Source organism: Trachymyrmex cornetzi, unplaced genomic scaffold (assembly GCF_001594075.2).
Source record: "Trachymyrmex cornetzi isolate Tcor2-1 unplaced genomic scaffold, Tcor1.1 scaffold745, whole genome shotgun sequence".
Taxonomy (NCBI): domain Eukaryota; kingdom Metazoa; phylum Arthropoda; class Insecta; order Hymenoptera; family Formicidae; genus Trachymyrmex; species Trachymyrmex cornetzi.
The window spans coordinates 368,645-381,846 of NW_017300076.1; the positions used below are offsets into that span (position 1 = coordinate 368,645).

General features: G+C 32.7%; 3 protein-coding genes across 7 annotated transcripts in view; 1 reads left to right on the forward strand and 2 right to left on the reverse strand.

Annotated features, from left to right (window-relative positions):
• Window positions 1-309: 309 nt before the first annotated feature.
• Window positions 310-3,819, reverse strand: LOC108767996 (venom carboxylesterase-6). Its single transcript, XM_018518172.1, has 8 exons — window positions 3,622-3,819; window positions 2,305-2,608; window positions 1,883-2,080; window positions 1,610-1,788; window positions 1,350-1,518; window positions 939-1,274; window positions 717-843; window positions 310-607 (listed from the first exon to the last, which is right to left on the reverse strand). The coding sequence occupies exons 1-8, from the start codon at window positions 3,817-3,819 to the stop codon at window positions 409-411; spliced, it is 1,710 nt and encodes a 569-aa protein (XP_018373674.1). The 3' UTR covers window positions 310-408.
• Window positions 3,820-5,698: 1,879 nt separating this feature from the next.
• The window catches only part of LOC108767999 (phytanoyl-CoA dioxygenase, peroxisomal), a 51,103-nt gene continuing 43,599 nt past the window's right edge, over window positions 5,699-13,202 (forward strand). The window contains exons 1-3 of one of the 5 annotated variants that reach the window (XM_018518183.1): window positions 5,699-5,719; window positions 11,394-11,474; window positions 12,657-12,794. The gene's annotated coding sequence lies outside the window, so the exon portion shown is untranslated. The other 4 variants (XM_018518182.1, XM_018518184.1, XM_018518185.1 and 1 more) reach the window with 4 other exon arrangements.
• Window positions 9,375-10,856, reverse strand: LOC108768010 (nuclear protein 1). Its single transcript, XM_018518205.1, has 2 exons — window positions 10,519-10,856; window positions 9,375-9,581 (listed from the first exon to the last, which is right to left on the reverse strand). The coding sequence occupies exon 1, from the start codon at window positions 10,732-10,734 to the stop codon at window positions 10,522-10,524; it is 213 nt and encodes a 70-aa protein (XP_018373707.1). The 5' UTR covers window positions 10,735-10,856; the 3' UTR covers window positions 9,375-9,581; window positions 10,519-10,521.

Consider the following 13,202-nt stretch of genomic DNA (forward strand, 5'->3'; position numbering starts at 1 on the left):
CGGAAAAGTAACGAAAAGTTACTTTCTCAAATAACGGTAACTGTAACGAGTTACTTTTAAAAATCGGTAACTAGTAACGGTAACTTGTTACTTTTCCTACTCGGTAACGAGTAACTGTAACTTGTTACTTTTAAAAAGTAACTTTCCATTCCCTGCATATCAATAAGAGATAAACATCAAATTAAACAGAATAAGGTATAAGAAGTTTTAGCCCTTTTTATTATTTGTACAAAAAATTATAGTTGTTCACATTTCTTCAAGTTAGCAATAAAGAAAAATATATTTCTAAATTTATATAAGAACTTAACATAAATTTATATATAAAACTGATTAATGTTAAATTAAAACAAATATTTAAATTCACTTTAATTAGGTAAGATGCACGTTTGTCTTTTATTGCAATACTTCTTAAAGCTCATCTTTATTGATTCCAGCTGTTTGATTTAATATATTTTCATTGAAATCAATCGAATTCCAAAATTTTTTTTCTCCAAGATTAGCATTGCTGTCCATGTTAATTTTATCAGGACCTGCTATATTCAAATAGTGAAGTTCTTGTTTTGAAGGATCTAATTTTAACCATTCCACATTGGCTACTTTCGGAATTCTGAAAAAATTCGGAGAATTAGATTTTTGCATTGTGTGACTTTCAATATTATATGTAATATATATGTACATATACTTGTGCTATAATACATATATATGTTTGTGCTTACCCTTCTGTAGCGAACAATACCCAAAAGTCGATTAAGTATTTCTGCATATCACGGTCCTTTTGTGTTGTTGTTGGATTAAGCCATTTAGTATCTACTACGTAGAATGAATCATCGCCGTGTGAGACTCCTAAAAGATGAATAAATAAATTGTAAATTAATTAAACTCTTTACTCTTAGTATATATGTGTGTCTATATTGAGTATTAATATTTTATAAACTTACCATAATTTGTAGTGGTACCGCTAAAAGCATCGCTTAAACTTTGTTCTCCTCTGTAATTAAAATAATGAAACCAGACTGGATTCTGATTTACTTTGGCTTGCATTCGCGCAGCCTTTTCGCCATCGACTACGAAAAAGCGATCACTCGCCATTTGTATCAGTTCTTTCACACTTTGTCGGTCTATCGATTTTGTACCAAAATAATGTTCCTTAATGAGACGAGCAATCTCGACACGTTTCTCCTTGGGAATGGTGTAATTAAAATCAAGAAAATTCGGTCCAAGAATATCCCAATTGTCGTTCAACTGTTTCAGACTTTCATCATCAGAGATAAACTCTACGATAAATTAATAGTCATAAATAACTACGTGTCGAGAGAAGAGTTTTCTTATTCTTCTGCGCGTTATCTTACCAGCTACGGGATAGAGACCTTCCTCGCTCGTTACTCCCGTCACCCAGGGTATATCCTGGACATCTCCACTGTTAATGATTTCAACGGGTGTTCTGTCGATAAAGGGTGCTTCGTCACCAAATTTCTCAACTACCGGACCATAAGGAGTAAAGGGATTGTACAAGAACGGCTAAAATCATAGAATCAATCAGATTTTTTCTTTCTATATCCGAAGATTGTATTCTTGTTTCAAGACAATAAAAGAAAGGAGTGAGTCTCACCATAAATTCACTCGTAGCCTGAACCATCGCGCGAGCTGGACGATGTCTCAAGCAACGTATCATATCTCTGGAGCTAGTTGTAGGACATCCCATTAAAGCGCTCAATTTCTTGGCCTTCTCTTTAGAGTTCTCAGCTTGCGTCCAACAATCAAATGCTGTACCGCTGAACGATATACCACCTAGATTATATAAAATTACGACGTAGCAATTTAATGTATAACGAAACGATTTAATCTTTGCATTAATATTTACATTAATATTCTCATAAAATACCTTGGAATAGTCCAGCGCTCATTTGCGATAAGTAATGATAATGTACGCTTGCACCACCAGCACTCAATCCAACCAAAGTGACTTTGTTCGGATCGCCACCGAACCATTCGATGTTTTGTGAGACCCAACGAAGTGCCATACTTTGATCCTTTAAACCCATGTTGCCAGGAACTACTTCGTCTTCCGTGCTCAGGAAACCTAATATTCTTTTAACATTATTTTTAAGAAATCAAGAACAGGGATAAAAGTGAGACGTACAAAACAAGCTTGCACAATTTTAAAATTTGTAGTTAAGTAAAGTCTTATCTGTATTAAAACATTTGACCAGATAAACTTTGATTGGAAATATTATTTTGAATAACAAGCTACTAACTCTTTATAAGTATTTATCTTATAAGTATTAGTGCAAATATATCACATACCCATTGGTCCCAATCGATAATTAATAGTGACTAGTATAACATCGGAGTCCATTAGATATTTGGCGCTATAAAACATGCCGCTACCAAATTGGAACGCCCCGCCATGGATCCAAAATAATACTGGCAATGGGAGTTTATTTCCTTCTTTTTCCCGTACTGGCACGTAAACGTTTAAATACAAACAATCTTCGGCACCCACAACTTTCTCCGGAGGAAGTTCTGGCACATGATCGTATTGAATACACGCGGAACCGAATTTTGTAGCCGATAATTCACCAATCCATGCCGGTATTGGTCGAGGAGGCTGCATAGGGAAAATGAAGTAATTAAAACTTTTAATTAAATTTTTTGCCAATATTTTTATGCTAGAAAGTTTTATGAAAATTTTATTTCTGTGTAAAAATTATATACAATCCAACAAAAAAATTGCGGCGAGTAGTATTTCTTATGCCCATTTCTATCAATGCAAATTAACTTTAATCTCGGTTCAATTTATTCTTCCTTTTTTTCTAATCTTTAGAACTAGAAAAAGACGAAGAGTAAGTTGAACCGAGATTAAAGTTAATCTACATTGGTGGAAACGGGCATTAATAGATTCAAAGTCGCTAAATCCAAATTCGCCAGCAAAAGATGTCCGTTACGTCAAATTTTTTAGATAAATCGAGTAATGAGTAAAAAACAGCATTTTTTTGCCATATTTATCATTTTTTTGTGACCAAACGAAATTTTATTTTTCAATTTCATTAGTGCCACTCTAAAAAGCTAATCTTCACCTTTAAAACGAATTTTTATTTTTTACTGTGCGATTTTTTTTATCGAGTTATAAACGTTTTCTGAAATGTAAAATAGTGGATCCAAATTAGCGGATTGAACCTGGGAAGTAGATAGATTTGTACCAAAAAAGTATCTTAGGTTTTCTAGAGGTCACTGATACCGAATTTGAAAAACTTAAAATATATAGAAATTCAAAATAGCGAATCTAATATGTCGGACCGAATGTCGCACTTTTCACATTTTAGTCCACCATTTTGAATCTGTCATTTTAAATTTCTATATTTTAAGTTTTTGGCTCATATTACTCGATTTATCTCAAAAACTTGATGTGATGGGCATCTTTCGTTGACGAATTTGGATTCAGCGATCTTGAATCTATTAAGAAATGCGGGTTGTGGCGTCGCCGTAGGAAGAAAGGTCAAATTTTGCCGAACAGCGTTCGGTATTTATTGTAAAAATCTACTTCCGTTTTCTTACGTAAAAATTATCGTTTTAAGAAATATAGCTTTAAAGATATTAATTATATCAATCATTAATTTGTACCTTAAATCGTAATTTCCCAATAGGTGGTAATGCATAAGGGATTCCTTCATATGCCTCGTATTTTCTACCATTTTGTGAGATCTTGTAGTAGCCTTTCAATCCTCCCAATGGTGTTTTGACCCTTGGAGCAGTCACATTTGCATTTGCGTAAACGGCGAAGCCGAAGCAAAGCACAGCGATAAGTAGCTTCAGTAGCATGGTTTCCAGTTTCTCTTTGGTCAGTCCGTTGTCAACTGAATTTTTCAGAAACTAGGTGTTTGTTATATCTACAAACATTTTTACGCATGCATACGCTGATACACATGTATTATCTATAACCTTCTTTAAAGCAGAACATATTTATCTCAAGTCTGATAACATGTACATAATGATATTTGTGCGTATTATCACCTCATTGCAGTATTATTGCATTACTTGCTTATTTTAGCCGGACTATTTAACAACTGTAATTTAGAAATTCAATTAGCGACAGAAATAATTTATTATTTAAATGATTAGACATTTTTTAAATTTTGATCTACCGAATGAGTAGAATCTAACATATAAGAACAGAAAAAAATTTTTTTAATTTCAAAATGAAGATACGTTTAAGGATTTAATATTAAAATAGTTCTGATATATTTTTTTTTTTTTAATAAAAAACGAAATTTTACTCGAGTGCAATGTATATAATTTTTCATACGTACGTAATTGTTAATTTTGTTACTAAGCGAGATAAGATATATAAATCTTATATGATTTGTTGCTGTATGTACAGTTTTATCTCAAGTACTATCTCTTTTAAAACAGGACTTTCATATACAAAATTATTCTAAATTTGTCGTGACAATTAATAACTGTTAAGTGATTAGTGCAAAATTATTAATTTCGAATATTGAGCTGAGAAGATATTTATAACGATTTAAATTTATTTATTGATTTTGATATTGCAATTTTTATCTCAAATTAATCTTAGTTGTCTGTTACTAATAGTTGTCATGGAAGATCGCTAGAACATCTTACATATTAGAAGACTGAAAGACAGTAACATTGAATATAGGTATATGTTGAATAGAGAATATATTTAAAACGATTTGAATTTATTTTTTTAAAAACACATCCAGAAATCAAAGTTAGCGGCTAAAAATCAATGAATGTCTGCGAAATTTTTTTCATAAGATGGAGTTTAATAATAAAATATATATAAGAAATAATATAATTTGAAAGGACTCTTAATTTTTAAAAAACAAAAAAATTCAAGACTAAATAAGAGTTAGCGCGGAAGGTATTGCACAAATTATTAATTTTACTCCGTATGATGTCTTTTTTATTGAGAAAAATTTTGAACGTTTCAACTCTCTTTAGAGTCCTCAGAAAATCAATCGTATATCCTTCATCGAAATTAGTTTAAGTATCAGTCAAAATTAAGTCACTCGCAAATTGCTAAAACTTAAGTGAATTCTGGTTTAAAATATTAATTATGATCAATTAAAAAATTATCTGAAAGCACAACGAACAACTCACCTCAACGTGATCATAAACGTGTTATAAAGCTTTGAAATGATGTTAAAATTCGATGCACAGCTTAATTTTAGTAAACATGTTGAAAGAAAACTGTCTAAACATCGTCTGTATAACCCGATGTATCAAGCGCATCTAACGAGTAATTTAAAATTATCAAGGTCGAATGGAACTATAATCGTTCGACCTTTGACAATTTTAAATTATTCGTTAGTCACGCTCGATACACCGGATCGTACAGACGATGTTTAGACAGTTTAGAATCTACTTCAGAGAGTTTTAGCAATCCCTAGTCAGTATGACGATCACCACACACAAGACGCACACAGATGAAAAGCAACTGCATGCAATGAAAAAACAAACGCAAATCTTCATTCTGCGTCTACAAACTACGTTTTGCGATTTGCGAGTTATATAAAAGCACCTTAATGTCCATCGTCATGTGTAAACAATTAGCGACCAGTCCAATAGTCGAAACCTATCGTTTTGATAATTAGACGTATTTTTTCTCGGCGTTTTCATAGCATCCTTTCAAGAGTGAACATTTTTCATTCAGGATATAGTTTCAAGTGAGTAGTTATGAATTGTGATAAAAGGGGTACGTGTTAAATACATTTTAACTATATTCACCAAGATTATAACTATTTTAACTTTAAACTGAAGCGTTTTGAACAAATCTTTTGTTATTTTCTTGGGCTAATTTTAACAAACTCGATGATATTAATATTTTTCTATTTTATAATTAATATTTACAGAGAAGTTTAACAATTAAACTTCTCTGTATTTCTCAATAATTTTTTTTTATTTTACTACTGCGCGGTTTTCCGTGATATAACCAATATAAGTTTATTAAAGTATTTAGTAATAAATATGAATTTCTTGACTCCTCATATGTTTATTTCTAATTTCAATTATTCGAATTTTATTTTAGAGTCAATAAATGTCAAAATAATGATTGGAACTGATATTATCTGGAGACACTGGTAGTGTCTCGGCGCTAAGCTACGCGCAGCGACACTATACCGTGGCTACTTTACGCGAGCCAGCGAGTTGCAGCAGATCGAGATTATCAGATCTCAGTAAGGGCTGAACCAATCAAGTTCTAAGTGTGTTCAATCGATTGCAATCGCTCGGGATATATAATGAAAGTGTTTTAATTTTTTCTCTACGTGCTCTACGAGCGGAGGTATTGCGACGCAAAATACGAATCTGAATTATATATTTTAAAATTGTAAGAACTATATTTTTTCATAAAAAAGTATTTTCTACAGCTTAAAATACAATGAATTAGTAAAACGGCACATTTAGATCCACTTAAACTATATATAAAATAATTTTGGCTGTGTGTGTGTGCCTAATACCCATTTCTATCAATGTAGATTAACTTAAATCTTAGTTCAACTTACTTTTCGTCTTTTTCTAGTTCTAAAGATTAAAAAAAAGACAAAAGAGTAAGTTGAACCGAGATTAATTAATCTACATTGGTGGAAATAGGTATAAATCAGTCAAATATATCACTGTGCAGCATTTAAAAGCTATTGGATATAAAGTAGAGCAGATCTTTTTCGTTCATTTCTCTAATATTTATTTTTAAACAGCAGATGTTGATATAATTTAAAGATTGTACTTGTGTTCTCTCAAGAAGCAATCATGATTATATAATGTAATTATAAGCACATCACTGTAAAGAGATATTGTTTGCTATTTTCGTATTACTTTAAAGTTGAAACTGACGGAATAGCTCACCCACGCTATCTATACATATATTATTGATACTTATATTAGATAATGCAATATTTTAAGAAGGAACGTGTTTTTTACAGTTGACTATTAAAAAAATATAGAAAGAATTGAAAACTTCTGATTTCCTTGCAATGATAATCGGCCATTTATGAATAATTCTCTTTTTTTGTTATCAATACTATATCTTTTCTCTCAGTGTACGTCGTCATTTTTTGCACAAATGCAATAATAAAGACATATGTGTATGTATCCCTATACACACACACACACACATATATATATATTTATTATTGCGGGAGGGCTCCGATTGCACACATCGCATATTGCACACATGTATCGCTGATTGGCCAATTTAAAAATAAAATAATTTCATTGGCAAAACAGTAGAAAATTACTAGGCACCAGTTGATATGAGTGGTGTGTACAATCAGAACTGTAGGCAAACGGGATCCTCCCGAAATTTATATTACGTATTTTTGCTGTTGCGTTTAAAATTATATATTCCTGTAGAAATGCATAAATTATATCTCCTTTACGTTTACACTGCTCTTTATATATCTATTTGTATGAATTTATGATTTAGATTTTATAATGTGTTACATGTTATAAATTAAAAATTATGCAAGTATACATATAACGGAAATAAATATATCCTCATATATATTTATCTCTGATATGCTATACGTATATCTATCTGTACGTATATCTATACAATATATAACTTTTATAACACATTATAAATCATAAATTTATAAATCTCTCATAAATTTATAAGATTCATCATGCGCGATGCAGTATAGATAGGCTAATCATTTCTAATCATAACTATAAATTATTTCACGTCATGTTTATGCGTCTCATATTTCTCTCTCCTTCCTCCGTAAAATTTAATATCATTGTGTTATTTAATATCTCTTCGATAAATTATATTCGTACATTTTTACAATATATTGTTGTATAGTATTGTATTTCTTGTAATGATATAAATGATATATCGTTTATTCGAAGCTATTTTGTTCATTCTTTTTTTGCGTTCGATATACAGCAAAAAAAGTAATTTGGATTTCGGAACTACCTGTCGATGTTGTTCCTTTGTCGATGCAGAGAAATTCTTTTCTTTATTATAATCTTATTTACATATGGCTAATAAATCTGATTATTTACGGATGGATTATAAAAAAGATATTATCAATACGTGAATAATTACAAAAACGAAACTGTTTGAATTCAGTATCAAATATCACGTGTATCAAAATGATACAGAAATAGATATACAATGAGTGCAAAAAGTATTCGTACAGAGAAAATATTTTTTACAAAACTTTATTTTTAAAAAGTAAATATTATTCAGCGAGAAATGAGTCATCGAATTGATGTCGAATCGATATTGATGCGATTTCAACACCAATTTGACATCGATTCGATGTTTAATTAACGATCATTTCTTGCTGGGTAATTAACAATTTATTCATAAAGAATAAAATAGACTGTGTTTCTTAAAATTATATATACCAAAAAGATGTATATTAATTATAGAAAATATATCATCTGAAAAATTATTCGTACAGACGAGAAATTTAGTTTCTAAAATCAGGAATACATGCGAAGCTCGTTTGTTTATGTTAGAACAAAATGTATTCATTGTGTATAAAATTTCTAATTAATATTTATTTTCTACAAATAAGACTTTTTTTATAAAAAATTTCCTTGTACGAATACTTTTTGCATTCACTGTATATACATGTAGACTACGAATAGGATCAAGCCAGTAAAGTAAAAAGGATAAGAGATAAAGAAAAAATATAGGTACCAGAGTACGCATTTGCAAAAGTACACGCTTATTAATTAGAAATTATCTTTATTTCACAGTTCTTTTGACGTAATCGTACCATAATATTTTTATATGTCAATACTAGATAATTATTTTCTCGTGCGAAGAACTAATTGAAGAATATATCACGGCAATTCTGAACCAATAATAATAATATACATCATCGATCACAATATGCGAGAAAACTGGTATTAATTGAACATCAACATCGTGCATTTTCGAATTAATTCGATCATTTAGCTTTCTTTACACATATGTTTTTTTGGAATATGTCGTAATACATGTATCGCTAGAGATAAAAGGAGCCGATAGCAAAATTTTTCTCTGTTCCTTTTAACACGATTATTCATTATTGTAATGTATGCAAATAAAACGCACGCATATATAATAAAAGGTATCGCATCATAATTGTTTAGAACAAGAGACTTCAATTAACGATTCACTTATCGTTATTATTAGAACATAAATTTTATTTTTCATAATCGTACAGCAGAAATTCAATCGATTGTAGCTCATCGACGAATTTAATAATAGAACACGCAAAAATTAATATAGTATCACCATATTATCCTAGTCAAGAAAAAAAGAAAAAAAAAGAATGTCATGCGAATTCCAGATTCACGCAAAGCGGCGAAGTGCGACATACGTTATTCTGTACTCACAAAAATAACGTGATTGCCGCGTGCTTTTGACATAATAAAAGATGCGATGAGAGGTACGAACTATCGTGCCGATCTTACGTTGAGTAAGAATCTACGACTAAATGCATTCTCGATAGTAAAAACAAAAGAATATATATATTTTTATTCCGGTCGCCTTAGGTGGGAAAACCCTGTGAGATGAGATCCTTGAAGACGCCGGCCGCGAGAATAGGAACGTCCGTAATCTGAAACAAAAATTGAATCAATGAGAATGAGGAGACAATAGCGTCGTTTGGACATTTTCAAAGAATACTGCCACGGAATATCGCGAAATGGGAATATATATATACTGCGCGTTACGCAACCGGGAGAAAGATAAATAAACACGCGCGTGTGGACTGTGGCGTCGTGTGAGTCATCGCGCACAAAGATAGTCGGCGCCGATAGCGAAATAAGACGCAATATACGGTGTGCGCTTACATTTCGCGAGAATTCGCAATGGAAATGTTGGAAATTTGAGATATCTGATTCGACCAAATAGCGAAGCTATTTGGAAGCCAAGCCATCGAACGTAGTAAAAAATAAAAGATGAGCGCGACCGTTTCTGATTTTTCATTGTTATCCACCTTTCCAAACATACAATAAAATATAAAAACTGATAAAATATGGAAGAACGATTAAGAATCTACAAAGTTACAGATTTTAATTTAGCGAAATTAATCGGAAAAAATTATAAATTATTTGTAACTTTTATATCGTTCTCTGAAGGCTATCACACAAGAATACGATTGAGATTCATACTGCGCGTTTAAAATATCCAACTTCAAGGTATTGATGATAACATTCAGCTGACTTCATAATGGGTGTTTTCCATTTGACGATACAAGTCGACACAAGTGTCTTTCTATTGTCAACTCTCTTTGAACGTCACAAGGATAACCGATAAAACGTAAACACTTGCGTCATCAAATGGAAAGTACCCAGTATTAGTATAGTTTTCGCGGAGTGACGTACCCACATGAACGAATGTGCTCGAATCTTGCTGCGAGATAAAGGATGAAGGTAAATGACGTCACTTTCACGAGAGAACAAAAGCGATTGACAAAATATGAATATTACTGAATCGGATTGTGTCGACGATCGAGCACGGGCATTGAAGTAAAATCGACTCGGTGATCTAACCTTTTACGCCTTGCTCTTGCTCGTCGTCTGCCGTTTGTTGTGCTCGGTGTTCATCAGCTTGGTGAGAATCTTTCTGGAATGGCCGCTCGGGTCGAAGTGATTCGTGTGCGCGACAGCCTCGCGTTTGCTCCTCTGCTTACCGCCGTGCGAGGTGAAGATGTGCTTGTCGTAGTCGTAGTTGAAGTGCTCGTACTCGTCGACGTATGCCTCGGACATAGTTCACGAGATTCGATGTACTCGGGGACGCTTACGGAAAGAAAGTCGCGGGCGCGACGTAAATGCGCAGAGTATCGCTCGACTGGAATAACTCGACCGGGGAGATCGATTCGCTACTGGTCGCGCGGCGTTCGCCGACCCGGGTTTATATACGGCGACCCGGTTCCGCGGGCCGCTCATGCGTGCTTCGTTCGAAGCCGAAGCCGTGCTACCGTGCCGGCTCAACAAGGCCCGGTTTCTTCGCCGGCGAATGGCGATGCGATATGCTCTCTCAACCAGACGACAATTCAACACCAATCTAATATATCATGTTTTTCTTTGTTAATTCTACATAGGAAAAAAAAAACAAAAGGAAATGTCTTCTTTTATACTTGTTTATACAACTGCGTAGTATCTATATGTCGAGACGGTAACCTTTTGCGGCGTAGATCCCGTGGCACCGATAACGTATCGAGCTCTATTTCGATCTGGCTTTTTCGCAAAATTATGTAACTCTCTCGTGGATTTTGATTATTTGTATCAGTTGCGAAAAGAGAAACAAACTAATTAAGAGGCGAACAAAATTGCACAATGGCGCAACATTACGACAAATATTATGTATAGAACGCTCGTCAAAGCATTGCAGTATAATAGTTTATATGTATTATGATGCATTTCAGATATTTCTCCAAGCGTAGCGTTGAGTGTTTTCAAGGACGAAAATAATTGGGCAGATAGAACCACCTGGCAACATTGTAAAGGTGCGCGCCGTATTGTTGTGCAGAGCTGATCTTGTGTTATTAAAGCCTATATGGATCTATTAGCAATAAGTACTTACATACGTAATTTTTCAAAAACTTTAGAGCGATTTCAACCAAGCTTTAACTTAACTGTTGATTAGTTTATCAATTGTAATATCCTATTAACCATTTTATTCATTTGAAATCATTACGGTTTTATTGTTCCATGTATGAAAAGAAGATAAAGGACAATGAATTATATATTTAAAATTATATATTTAAAAGTATTGTATATATTTATATAATTTTAAGCAACTTGGTCAGAATATTTATATTGTAGAATATTGTCCCAGACAATCAAGCGTGTTAGCAAAATAGTGCGAATTTATGATTGCTTATGATGCTGGCAATTTGCCATATATTTGCCTTCAATGATTTTGAACATATTAACTTCTTAGCAATATACAAGCAACAATGTATTGTTAGCAGTCAATGGCAAGATAGCAGTATCAAACTTCGCGTTGTCGGCAATATGATAGCATTATATGATTCTACAGATTATTATAGTAATAGACGACAATAGCACGAATTTTGAAGAAGATTTTGAAGTTGTCAGCAAATTTTTGCCAAATTTACTGCCTAAAGTTGTCATATTGTAAAGGCATTAACTTGCCAACAAATATGAATTCAGTTGCTGTAATTTTGATAGCAACACATATTTATTTGCGAGTAACATACTAACAACAAGGCACTTTGTTATCTGGAATAACGTAGAATTATTAATATTGTATAATTAGAAATACATATTTTAAAAATATAATTTCACTGTATATATACGATCATAAAATAATTAATTAAGACACTCGGAGTTTTGTTGAACCCTCAATCAATTATTTCATATTTCATTATACTGGCGTATCAATATAAAATATAAATAGATAAATGCAGATAACTTCTATAGACATTGTTATCTATACGAACAATACAAATTAAAAATCTGTAGATAAATTAATTTATCGCGTGAGAAGTTGTTGAATAACACATTGTTGTCGTCAGAAACGTAATCGGGTATTTGGAAATAGGCAGAGTATAATTTAATTATTGTGAAAGATTTTTCATGATGATGGTTCTTTTCATACACGAGGTCTTCACTCCCGTTGCTTTCAATAGTTATTACTTACGTGGCTAATCTATATGTTCCAGACGACCTAGAAAATTCCAACACGTAAGCTCACCCGACGTCCAAGTGCATTGCCTTCTGCGAGTTCTATAGAGCGTGTATTTCCAGCGCTCTGGTGCCATGTAACAGTGCTGCTTTTAGCCAAGTGCAGATTTCTGAAGGTAGCTCTTTTATTCAAAACGATATATTTCTTATCTTGTCAAGTTTTCATTTGAGAAAACATTGAGAAATCGCGCAGTTATGATATTGCTCGCTGCACGAAATTGAAAATATTTGTAAAAATAAAAAGAACAGAAAAGAATGGAATGAAAGTAATGGAAACGGATTAGCTATACTTAAGAATCAATGTTTATATGTCGATAGGAAAAGCGCGTGTTAGGTCGCATTCTAATCGTTTGCAAACAAGATGTGGCACTTGCGGAGGTGTAGCGAGAGGCTCGTAACGGGGACATAAACAACTTGAGAAATATTTTGTTGTTACATTCACCGAGCGGATATGGATATCACCGCGCGGTGCTGCTGAGGAAAGCTGATATCACGCATTAACACACGCGCAATCAATCGAGCTT